The 13,096-nt window shown below is 44.2% G+C and overlaps 1 protein-coding gene and 1 long non-coding RNA gene across 8 annotated transcripts; one reads left to right on the forward strand and one right to left on the reverse strand.

The window, feature by feature from the left end:
• Positions 1–5,189: 5,189 nt before the first annotated feature.
• On the reverse strand, positions 5,190–6,951 carry LOC127347033 (agmatine coumaroyltransferase-2-like). The gene has a single exon (XM_051373264.2). The coding sequence runs from the start codon at positions 6,885–6,887 to the stop codon at positions 5,544–5,546; it is 1,344 nt and encodes a 447-aa protein (XP_051229224.1). The 5' UTR covers positions 6,888–6,951; the 3' UTR covers positions 5,190–5,543.
• A 1,320-nt stretch (positions 6,952–8,271) lies between these two features.
• On the forward strand, positions 8,272–12,050 carry LOC127293430 (uncharacterized). 7 transcript variants are annotated; one of them, XR_007845821.2, is made up of 4 exons: positions 8,272–8,727; positions 8,802–8,978; positions 9,911–10,374; positions 11,337–12,050. It is a non-coding gene; the product is annotated as an uncharacterized lncRNA (long non-coding RNA). The 7 variants fall into 7 exon arrangements; XR_007845824.2 differs by having other exon boundaries at positions 8,273–8,727; positions 8,813–8,978; XR_007845823.2 differs by having other exon boundaries at positions 8,273–8,727; positions 8,819–8,978.
• The last annotated feature ends 1,046 nt before the right edge of the window (positions 12,051–13,096 follow it).

Genomic DNA, 13,096 nt, shown 5'->3' on the forward strand with positions numbered 1-13,096 from the left:
CAGTAAAAAGAACAACGAAATGTGATTGTGTATGGACTAGCATTTGCAAACATATTGCACTTTCGCAAGTAACTGTGGCCTGTAGTATTCGAAGGGCGATGTTGTGGCGCCGTTCCAAGTTGGCTTGACGAGCTGCAGCCACCGTCTTTAGGACTCCATTGCCAACACACGAAAGAGGGAAAGAGGGAAGGAATGTCGCTTTCCTCCTCGGTACACGCCGGCACAGGCTGGAGACGGATTGGTACAGGATGGGGACCGCCGCCGTCGCCGTTGGCTGCGCCTCGAATGAAGGGGATTTGGGAACTAGGGTTAGAACAGAGCGGGTGGGGATGGAAGGACACATAGCCACAATACAGAGTAGAACGGGGAGTTAGATGCAAAAATATTCCACCAGATCTACATATCCGATCTGTGCCACAAACTTTACATCTAGTGGTCCAGAATACTCGATCCTTTGATCGCAGGCGATGCCCAGATCGCATCCAAGTCGTGCCCCAAAAAATGGCTGATCGGTGGGAAGAGGAGTGCCACCTGCAGACCTGCTGCAGTTGAAGTGTGAACTGGGGACGAATTTCATTCCTGCTGCTGGAGTGGGACAATACATGGTTTACAGTTGAGCCGGCTTTATCCTATAGACGCTCCATAACTCGAGTACTTTGGCAAGAGCTCTACATGGTTGGGTCGGCCACAAGAATGCAATAGTCTCGAGACTCAGTTTCCTCTAACACCTCACAAATGTAATATAAGCATTCAAAAAACGCATTGTTAAGTAATTGGTGGTTAGCTACCTGGAGCCTCCTATTTATGGGTTTGGTTCTTCATATGCATCATTAGTTGTCTGCTCGCACTAGAATCACTCATGAGGGTTGTGCATACAAAAATTCAAAATGCATTTTTGGTGTACATAGCGAGTCATGCATTTTGCTTCTGTGTAGATTTCCTTACTTGTGTAACGGAGATGCATATGATAGCACATGAAGGTTAGTGGAAAATCACGCGTTTCAGATGAAATGAAACTTTTGTGAGCAGACGTAAAGAGTAAATACCATTGTGTTACCTCTTAGTTGTGGGACTTTGTGACAGTTTTTACCTCACTTCTTTTTTGAGGGAAATCCATCATGGCATATGCTTTATTGAATGGAAATTACATATACAAATGAAGTGACCAAATATTAAAAATAAGACTTTATAAATGTATGTCAGTCTACAAGCGTGACCTAACTTTGCTCGACCATAGAGCTATGAAACAATTTGCAACTCAATTCAGAGATTTACTCAACATTATGATTTGAGTTTTTTTTTTAGTTTTTAGCATGTAATTAAATTTGTAAATTTGGTTTTTTGCATAAATACAAAAAAGATAGGACTAGCGATGCACTCTAGTGTTTTGCCAAAAAGCAATAGCCGATTGCAATGCCTAGGTCTGAGGTCGTTATTTAGCTTTTTACATGTAGGATTGGATTCATAGTCTGGATGAAAAACCAGTGACCGATATTTTCTACCAAACAAAACCTATAAGCGCATCGACCAACAAACCCTACACTGAGGTTGTGACTTAGATAAGTTTCGGTCCGTGCCCTTACACCTTATCTTCTCCTCCCAAAATTTCTATTGGTTCATAATGTTTTCCTTTAGGTCTGCATCATGGCAACCTCTCTACTCTATGGTGGTGCATGAAACCTGCTCTCTCCACTCTGGTGGTGTTTGACCCCTCCTTCTCCCTCTCCATCGAAACTTGCTAGTTGCTACTAGTTGAAGTTCTTGTAGAAGAATTTATTGGACCTTCAAGTGTAAAGGTTTGTAGATACTAGAAGCTTAATTTTTCTTAAATGAGCGACCTTATGTATCCATATGCAAGATTTAATAATTTAAAATGTCAATAATAAAATTATTTCATGTACTTTTGGATTTAATTATTACCAAAAATAAAGTATATATAAAGTTTGTTTTTGGTGCTATCTAATGATTAAATTGAGCTATATTTTATATTTTCAGTGCTAGCACCTCCCATAGACATGGTGCCACAAATAATGAGGGTTGATATAAGGATGGTTAACGCAAAAATGCCGATAAATACAGATGACTTGAGAACATGTATTTATGCATATTCTCCATAAACCCATTCACCGTAACACTCGTAGAGAATATGTATGCTAACTCTCATCCCAAATGCCCAAGTCAATTATACACCCGATAATAAGTAGAAAAATGCAGAGCATGTCATTTCAATGAGGTGACATGATGTCGAGAATTAATCAACACCACATACCAATAATGAAGTAATACACAAACACTTTTCACCATTAGTGAAGTAATCCAAGGAAGTACCAACATGTAGAAGTGATTTGCTCTTTTGTATCACTAGGATCATTACACCCGGTTCACTCCACCTAAAACTCACCATTCTCATGGTTGTTTCACCCACATAAACTAGTCAAGTCTAGTATCAAGAATAGTGAGATAACATATATCCTTAGATAATGCTCATTCAAGATAACATTAAAGCATAGGATGATTCATGGGTCATAATCATATAGGGAAACTCATGTGATCTAACAACGAGAATACGAACATAACTATATAATGCTACATTTCCTCAAAAAACATATTTCTACAAACTCATAGTCCAGGGGACGGACTACTCCTTATTGATCATAGGATTAGCAAAGCATCGATGACGGTGAAATTGCTGGCGCAATTCATCAGGTAGAGCCTTTGGAGACAGTGCCTGGTTTCTATTTAGATCTCTTTGTTATTGTTTCAGTTCCCCCTCTTATGGAATCGCCAAATCATCAAGTAAATAGGTAAGGCATTTTAGGGTTGTACGGAGGCATCAAGTGGAATGCCACATTAAATGTCTTGGGAAATGCCACTAGGGTCCCACACATGTGAACCAAATTAAAGCTACGACACTTTTGGGTTGTCATTCTCTAGGGTTCATAGTTATATATTTCGTGTAATTTTATCTTGGGAAATGCATTGGTGCTTGTAGGTGAGTGCTTGAGCTATCTTCTCCGTCCAAAACATGGAGATTCGTGCTGGATACTTTGCAAACTGACCCTCCCACCACTCTACTTTAAGTCCATTCATATTTTGCACAATAGACCTTACCTTTTATGTTTTTTCAGTTTCTTTTTCTGGTCGCATCCCACAAAACATTTTTTGACATATTGAAATGGCGTGAAAACCAAATCATTGAGTTTTTTTTCTTAATCATTGTTTGAAACTGCACGTAAATCATACCAACAAAGTTTCACCTTTTTGTTTGCGTTTCACCAACACTTAATCATGTTTTGATAGTTTTTTCATATGAAGATAGAAACTCCATAGGAGAATCATGAGTGATTCATGGAAGTTTCATACTCACATTATAGTTCATCATACTTTGATTAATGTTTCATATATGAAGACAGAAACTCTAGTCGTATAGGAGAATCATCAGTAATTTACAGAAGTATCATACTCCCATTTAGCTGGAAACACATAGTAATAAGCACCACAAATAAAGATCAATTTCATATGTGCATCAGTATCGAACATAGATTGATGCATGTTTTCCATCCATTTCTATAGCAGATCTATTTTTTCCTAACCAGTTGCATTATCACGCTGACTTCAAAAAGTCTAGAATAAAATGGAAATAATAAGGATGGCCTCTGATCACCGCTAGATCGTCAAAGAAACTTGAAATAATCCAAAAATACACCATAGATTTAGTTGGACTTAGCATAGATTCAACAAAAAAAAATCCAAAAGTCTAAAATAAAAAGGGAACAAATAAGGATGACCTCAGATCCAGTCCCTCCAATCTTAGATCGGGGACCTCCTTCTTGGGCCGGCAGCGCTCGGGGCAGGTCGACGACACGTCGTCGATCTGGAGGTAGAGCAGGGGAACATAAGGTGGCCAGCGGGAGGAGCGACAAAGATGGGGTTAGTGGTCAACACCATAGCCAGAAGGTGGCCGGTGGGAGGGGCTGGCATGGGAGACCATCGCTGATGAGCGAGACGCTGCTAGGTGCCTCCTCCTCGTGCGATAGCACCCGAAGTCACGCCCTGTGCTCTGCGTGAGATGCTGCATCTGGAGGGAGCTGATAACCTCCATTGTGGGCGACTAGGTGGAGGTGAGAGGGGATGGTTGCGACGGTGCATGAATGGAGAGGGCTAGGGTTTGGAGGTGAGAGGGGATGCATCCTTTATGTAGTAAGGTAGGGTTTAGGTTAACACTCTGGTTATAGAGGGATAAAAATGCAAAATGCACAAACGATCCTTGCAAGCCCTTGGATATAACTCAAGCACTCACCCATACAAGCTAAAATTACGGAACATGAGCTCATCGCGATTCTAGTTGTGCAATTAATTCTCACCCGACCGAGAATTTTCAATCGCAACTCTTAGCCAACAAGAATTGTGACTGTCATCTTTTTTGTTGCATACCATTTGCAACAGAAAATATTTGCAATCCATTCCAACAAGAAAAATATTACCCACAAATCAAGCCTAACATAAATCACGATGCAATCTAAGATTCAAAAGTAAGCTGACCTCGAACTTAAATCTCGATCGACCGAGAATCAATATAAATGTTCATAACTACATAGACATGCATATCATCAGTATACTGGAATAGGGTAATCAGGGAAATTATTTGAATTGGGCGGACACTCGAGGCACATGTAGATGTAGTTGCAAACAATGTATACCCATATCTATGTCAAGAAAAACTCAACGCACCGATCTCGTGCTTATATGCATCTACGCGAAAGGCGTGGAACTCGTACTTCCATCCCATGTATGATTTTGCTTCTGAACCTCACATGTCTCTTTTATATTAGTTGTCTTATGTTTTGTTTGCTAAATTCCGCCAATATATTAATAATGTACTACAAAAAACTGGAAAATAATAATTAGGTATTTGGACCACCTAGCGCTGACTATAAATACTAGCGCGATGCGAAGACGCGCCACAATCCTCTCCCCTCCGTTACCGGAACTAGTCAGAGCTTGTCGTAGTAGAGCTTGTTGTAGTACATAGATGAAAAGTCGTCATGCTAAGGTACCAAAGGACCAGCACAAAATAGTAGCAACCACCACTAATGATAATAACCGTAGATCGGAAGAGATTGACCCGAAATCACACCAACCGTCCGGATCTCAAGAGATCCGCTTGGCACATTACTCCACGAGCCCTCTGACGGTGCAAGACACACTACCAAAAGAAGGATAGCATGACGAAGACCTTATTTTAACTTCAACATGTAGCCGCTGGTTCACCATCTCAAAAAAGTACTGAAGAAAAAGTCTTAACAAAGAACAAAAACCTTTCGCTCGAGAGGACCGTGGTCCGTCATACCTCCAACACTCGAGAAAGGATGTACCGCCAGCTTCGCTGTGAAACCCGGGTTTAGAACCGCCCCAACGCGATCGCCTGTCCTCCGTGCCGGTTCGTGAGCCTTGCATTTGTTGGCACTTTAGTCATGGCCGTCTAGTGTTTTTGGATGATTATTTAGTTTCCTGATCTACTGTATTTGCTAGCTAGTAGCTAATTAAGTAATCTTGTGGCATATCTTTTTAAACTCATCGAGGTGGTTCTCGAAGAGTGAGACGTACGCCTCCATGCTGCCGTCGCCGAGGACGGAGGGCAACAGGAAGAGGCTGCCCTCCATGGGGTAGTACGTCGGCATGAAGTAGAACGGCCCGCCGCTACCAAAGTCGAGGTCAAAGAAGTTGATCCCGAGCCACGCGTCCAGCTCTAGATTCGGGCATAGCACCGTCTCGTCGCTGTCCGCGGTGGGGACGAGCCCCTCGGCCTCCACGGCGCCGGAGGAGGCGAAGTCCACGAAGGAGCGGAAGTAGGCGTCGTCGATGGCGGCCACGGCACGGTGGATGAGCTCGGCCGCGTGTCCGACCGGACGGGACACGAGGTCACCGGCGTCCGCGCGTGGGAACGCCCAGAGCACGACGTTGCCGAAGTACTCGCGCGGCACCGGCGGGCGCATGCGCGACCGGCCGTTGACGGAGATGCGAATCTTGGTTGTCACGCCGGCGCCCAGTCCGCGGGCCGCGGTGATGGCGCGCCAGAGGTGCGCCACCACGGTCTGGAACGTGGTGTAGCCGCGGCGCGAGGGCGGGAGGCCCGACGAGGCCCGCGCCTTGAGCCGGGACACGAACTCCTTGCTGAGGTGCATCCTGTGCACCTTGACCTTGCCCTGCGCCGCCGCAAAGAACTCGTCCTCGTCCTCGCCGACGTCGGTATCCGCGCTCGCTGGCGCTGCCTTGTACTCCGCTTCCCGGTGCAGGAACTCCACGACCGGCGGGTCGCGTGGCGCGAACCGGGTGCCGCGGTCGCAGACCGGGATTGGGTACGCTGGCAGCCGCCTCGTTGCGAGACCCCACGCGCCGAGGAAGTTGCCCGTGGCCTGCCCGTCGGCGATCTGGTGGTGCCCCGCGAAGCCCACGACGAGCGACCCGCACGAGAACCGCGTGAGCTGCACCTGCACGAGCTCCACCACGGCGTCGATCCTCGGGTGCAGCTGCCTCGACTCTGGGGACGGCGCTCCGAACGGCAACGACACCGACAGCGGCGCGTCCACGGTGGCCTCCACGAACCGTGCCCCGGCATCGTTCAGCAGCACAGATCGCTGCCCGTCGGGCCCGACCCCGATCCGCCCCGCCCATTCCCGGTACGCCGCGAGCGCCTTAGCCAGGCCGAGCTCCAGCGCGGCGTTCGGCGGGTTCGGCGGCTGGAACGCGTAGATTATGGCGACGTGCTCCCCGTACGTCACCTTGTCCAGCACGGAGAGCGGCACCCATTCGCCGGCGTCGCCGGGAGCCACGCCGTCATCGTACAACGGCCTGACGATCTTGGAGCTCCCGATCTTAACCTTCATGGTGCTTGAACAAATGTGGTTTTATCTTCGTCTATCGCATGATCTCTGTATTCGCCTGCACTAATGTGCATGCACGTACTCTGAGGTATATACGTGCCGGCCTGGATGATATACAGAGGAAACACACTGCACACGTATATATACTGTTGAACTAAGATCTACGTACGCAAGCAAAGCTAGCTAGGAACCTGGTCATGGATATGTGAACTGAAAACGTACAATGGATAGTTTCACATTGTATATGGCATCTTGTTAATTCGATCTACAAACCCCCATAGTGTATATCGCGCGTTGCTCTCAATCACTACTTCACTAGTTAGTTTTTTTTCTTCCTTTTCTTAATTTCGGTAACTGTCGCAGTTAGATTGATACAGAGACGTCCGAGAGAGTTTACTCTAAGATACAATTTATATTACTATAGCACTGATCTGTTTAACGAAATATGTTTTAATTTTGTCTAAATTTGGATCTGTTGATACATCTAATTTAAACAAAGTTAAGACGTGCTTAATGGGACGGAGGAAGTACTACCATTGTTAATTATTACTATTAACCAGCTTGTTTGTGTGAACGGAGTATCCCAGGTTGTATAGTATAGCTACTACTTAGCGTCAACGCGCGGCGATCCGGAGTTCTCCAGGTGTTGGGCACATTTTGAAATATCTTTAGATCAAACAGGCTGAAATATCTTTACCATCAGTGATAAATTATTAAGGACCGAGTTGCAGTAGATCATACGGAAATTTGTGTGCTGCGATACCCAATGGGCCCGGGGAGCAATCCATGCACGGCAAACTTGCATGCAATATGTCATCCCAGATGTCAGCAAAGTCAACTGGTTTACTATTTCTGCTGTGCTTAATATTTTCTTCACTTGAAGCACGAATGGAGTAAACTACATGTCATAGATTAAAAAACCGTACCAGTGGCGTGGCGACTGGGTCACCGGTCGGGCCACCGGTTCATCTGGTTCGATACCACATATTCGTACCATGGTTTAAACAATGGACCGGTTTGGTGGTACCGGTCCAAACTACAACAAAACCAGTAAAAAAAGATGACACATGAGGAATCGAACACTAGACCTTCACCTAGGGAGAAATAGCACCACATAACAACCATTATCACTTGGACTCAAAATGTTTTGAGATTTCATATTTGAAATATACTATATATATATATATATATATAGAGAAACTCTATTAGACACCCTGGGTGTAGAATAAGTAATATTCTGCTCCCTGGTCGGTCCATCGAGCCAGATCGCCCCGGGTGGTTCCATCCAACCATGTCCGTGGGACTGGTAGCGCTGACCGTTGTAATTTTATTACGTATAATATATTTTATTTTATCGACGGTTTCCTTTAACCAGGTCGTGGGGTTTCGTAGCTGCCACTAACCGTGTCACCGTATTTTGTTTCTCCTCCTTTCCAATCGTGTGGACACGGCGGCGAGCGATTGGGAGAACGCGGCAGCGGCGAGCGATTGGGAGAACGCGGCAGCGGCGACCGCGTGAACGGCCGGCAGCGAGAGGTGGTGAGTGGAAGCTGTGCTCTGCGCGCTGTGTGTCGTCGGCTCCGGCCGTGGTCGTCAGGCTGGATCGGCGGCAATGGCGGCGTGGTGCAGGTTGCCAGCGGCGCTACAGATGGCTTTGGCATGATGGTCGGGAAGCGGAACGGGTGGTGGTTGGGGGCGGCATCGGCATCATCGGCATCATCGGCCGCCTCTTGCTCTGTCTCCGGATCCCCTACGTCGAGCACCTCCTGCTCCGTCGCCAGCGCCCCTCCGCCGCCAAGGCCCAACAGGCCAACACTGCCCGCGGCCGATGCATGCCCAGAAGGTTTTCTCCTCCTCCTTCTGTCTGATCTGCCGTGTTACCAGTGGGTAATAGCTTTTTTTTTTTCTGATTTTTAGTCTATTTCTAGTAGCAGTCCTGGGTTGGGTTCGGAGGTGGTCAACTGAAATTGAAACGGCGTCCTGCGGCGGCTGCCACAATGGCTCTGAACTGGCATCTAGCCCCTTACAATTTTACGTCAGGTTGCAGTTTGGGGGATTCCCATGGAGATACCAATAGTCAATTCCAAAAGATAGGTATTTGTCTCCAGCTAGTGCTGATTATTGATGTGGTTTGTTCGGACGGAAGCACGGTCAATTCTTTAGCTCACTTTTGTTATCGTGCATATCCAGGTGATACACGACGATATCACCTCTATCTAGCTCTGTATAGATTGTGTGTAGCTTTACAAGCCTATCAATTCATTTATTTAGGGTATTAATTGACTTCTAAATTCATTGGTACATATACTCGTATGGAGTCTATAGAATGTTTGGACAGTAAAACAACGAACTTATTTGGCAGTTTTTGCACAGGTTTATCTAATCAATTAATCAACATTAGAAGCTCCAGTTCTGAATTTTGCAGTTGAGGAGTAGCTAGCTTGGGTGCATTTTTTCAAACATAAGTATTCTTCTGTACTGCTCCTGGATCTCTGCTCACTCAAGATTCAGTACATCACGCAAATTTTTTGTTTTAGTTTTTATTAGACAAATATCGATGCAACTGCAAATTCGAGTTAGGTTCATTTCAATTGCAATGAGGTGGACTCATAGTGATCCTCACCCAGCCTGTTAGTCTTCGCTGCATTTTGGTTTAAGCCTGCCCTCAAACCAAGAGTAATAATCTTCTATAGCATGAATTTTGATTGTTTATTCAGATGATTGCTTGTTAGTTTTCTGTAGCGTAAATGAGATAAGAATGTTCTATTTCGTGAGTGCTCATGTGAGTATAGCTAGAGAGAGGGGAATGTCCTACTCAGTAACATTACTCTCACCTGGATTTTTGTCTTAGTGCCTGAGTGAGAATTGATGTTATGGCAGTCACATTCTTTTGGAGAAATATGGTATAAAAGAAGATGCAGATTCTGAATTTTATTCAGTAGTTAGTTCTGAAAATATTTCTTGCTTGTATCCGACGTTTATTTTTCAGAATCCTTGTTTGTGTGTGACGAGTAATAATTTTTCAGGATTCTCCCAAAAAAATCAAGGGATGGAAGATGTATGCAAGGGACTTGGAGACGATGAGCCAATGTTGCAGAGCCAAACAAATGTCAGCGTTTGTGTTCTTTTTGTAGCTAGCCTGGTGTCGCCCGAGCTGAACCTCCATGAGCATGGGTACCCCCATAAGGCAGAGTTCGTGACCACTCTGTTGTCGGTTGATTTTCCCTTCATGTCTTTCTTTCTCACCCTGCATTTGATTATAACCAAATTTTCAACCTCTCTGCTATCTTCTTTCAACTGTGCCATTGAGTGAAGTACTCATCTTACCTCTGAACTGATGGATATTCTATACATATGGCCTGGCGACAAACCGACGACGACTATTGTTTTGGCATGGCACCAATGGCCTTTTGGGGCATAAAGCAGTCAGTCCAGAGGACTGCGGCCAGGATGATGGCCTTTGTCCCTACGGCGTGATTAAAAACAAAAGGTCAAACTTTTTTGCACTGTGTTTATTTTCTTTTGGTACTTCTTTGGACTACATGGCTGTGACTCTTGTGATTTTAGTTACTCCCTCCGATCCATAATAAGTGTCGACACTTATTATGGATCAGAGGGAGTACTACTTCTCTAGTTTGTAAATACCTCAGTCTGTTATCGTGCAACCAAGCAGCTAATGTCTCGTGGTAATTAGAAATATGTTCTCGATCCCATTGAAAGCATTTAGTCATAGTTATTTCATTTTTTCCTCAGTGTAGTCCATATACCATTCCATGGATCTCTCAGCAGTAATATTTTATTGAGGATAACCGAACTGTAGTTTGTTGGCGGCTAGTTTTAAAATGTTAAGAACATGCTACTATCATACAGCAAGAGAAAATGATGTACTGACAAAGCACCTATGTTGCCCCAATGCGATGTCAGCTGTACTTGCCCTTTTGAAATGGGTATATGTACAAATAAGAAGTATGTATGTCCTTTTAATTACTCTTTTTGCAGTTTCTTTCTTTTCTTTACTGGCATTTTTGAGTTTCAGCTCAACACATGGCCGTAGTAGATACATGGTCCTTGCGCCTTTGTGTTTGCTAGCTGCTCACAATACCATCTGTTAGTAAGAAAATTACCTCTTTCTACTAGGCGTGCTTCTAAATATTTATGCTTTTCCCATCATTATACATAACTTTTGTTATGTAGAATGATTCTCACCTATTCAACTACATGGAAGTTGGTGTAACATGTTCATTCCTTTGCTTCGAGCTTTGATCACGTTTCGAGCATAGTAATTTTACATTACGCACAGATACAGATTTAGTATGCCAAACGTATTTTAAATCTGGGAAAAGCATTATGCATCTTATTTCTGTTTCCTAGCCGTGCATAGATGACATTCTAGGACTTTCAAGCGGAAAATGACAGAATTCCAAATGGTCACATAATACAGTTGTCTTTCAGTTTCTTGCAGATTGCTAATTAAAACGGCAAGCGCCCCCTAGTTTCCATTGGCAGTGAAAGGAAATTAATCCAATTGCTCCTGAAACACAAATATGTACAACAAAGGTTACCCTCTGCCTATTTTCAGTTTCTAGAAAATTCTAGGCCAAATATCCCCGGGTTGATTAAAAATAAATGTTAGTATTATACTTATAGTTTTGCTATGCCCAAAACAGCTGATCAAATACTCAATTCTTCACCTCTGCATTTGGGGATTTAAGCTAACAGGCTGACTAGCTTCTAAATCTTGTTATATATACTGGTGATGGAGTGACAATGGACATCCCTTTTCTCTTCGCTGATTCAATTTTTGCCAATGGAATTCTACGCTTGCAAATTATGTCCAGCTTCTTGATTGTTATGGTAATTCTCTGCCCATTTTTTCAGGACAGACGGCAATGTTCAAAAGATTAAGTGGGATTGGGGGTGTGTTCTGCTCCTGGGTACACAATGAAATGTAGAGCTGCACCGCATGTGTGGTCTTCAGCGTCAGGCTGCCTAGTACAGTAGAAATACAACATCAAAGCATCGTCGAGTGGAGCTGATGTAACTAAATAATTTTCACCGACTCATGTAATTTATTACATGTTAACATATTAATTCCTTTATTTTTGATATGTGCGCAATGCCTGAAATATGTAGACGCATGTGTGCATGGACACATTGGAGTTCATACTCAAGCCGTACGTGCAAAACTTGCATTGTGTAATCAGGTCATCCTTACTATTCTTACGGGCATTAAACTTTTGCGTCACCTCTGAAATATCTTAGCTTTATTAAGTTGTAATCGTTCTTAGCTTTATTAAGTTGTAAGTTTTTTTTTTCTTTTATCAAGTTTTTACATCGACTCTGAGATTTCCTACGTGAGTGGTTGGTCCAGAATTTCTTGCGATGGAGTACAAATTAAATTAGTCGCCCATGCTCGTTAGCAGATTTTTTTAGCAGGTTTATTTTTCTTGCATAGATGCTTTCTAATCAGTCAGCGATACACATGGGTTTGCATGGTTAGCTATCTTATGTTGCATGCAAAGAATCTTACGCTGCACGGGTAGAATCAGCCAAATTAGAAAAGTACAGACCGGAAATGCTGGGAGTCTGGAATGGACGGACCGAGCAGCGAGCATGCGAGATGCGACATAATTTTACGTCGCCTTTTGCGTGGATCAAGATCGTGGTGCGGGGCTTGGAACGAACGGGGACGCATGCGACATAATTTTACGACGCCTGGCGCGTGGACGGGGATCATGGTGCGCGCGGCCTGGTGCGGACGTGCGGGCTGGCGCGCCTGGTGCGGTGGGGTGCAGAATAATATTCTACCCCCAGGGAGTCAAATACCGCGTCTCTATATATATATATATATATTCTTTTTTATGGTCGTTTTGTTGCGGAATTTTCTTAAATTTTAACTAAAATACTGGTTTTTTCGCCATCAACCAGATGAACTGGTGGTCCGTTCCAGTGAACCAGTCGCCTCACTGGTGCTCACTTGGGACGGTTTTTTAAACTATGGTTTTAACCTGATCGACACCATAGATGTAGGCGTAATGCCAAATGGAATTTAATAAAATTGCGAATTATCTACATATCATATCATATTTTAAAGATGTTTTTTTTGGAAATGATGTGCACGTTTTACAACGTTCCAAGTTAAAAGATGACTGATTAGGGCATGACCTCCTAAGGAGATGGCGATCTCCTAGTCGCTTCCTCCTTGGAGGCGC

This window comes from Lolium perenne, chromosome 4, assembly GCF_019359855.2.
Source record: "Lolium perenne isolate Kyuss_39 chromosome 4, Kyuss_2.0, whole genome shotgun sequence".
Taxonomy (NCBI): Eukaryota; Viridiplantae; Streptophyta; class Magnoliopsida; order Poales; family Poaceae; genus Lolium; species Lolium perenne.

Bases quoted from the DNA above. Each gene is read 5' to 3' on its own strand.
- LOC127347033 (XM_051373264.2), bottom strand. From the start codon at position 6,887: ATGAAGGTTAAGATCGGGAGCTCCAAGATCGTCAGGCCGTTGTACGAT.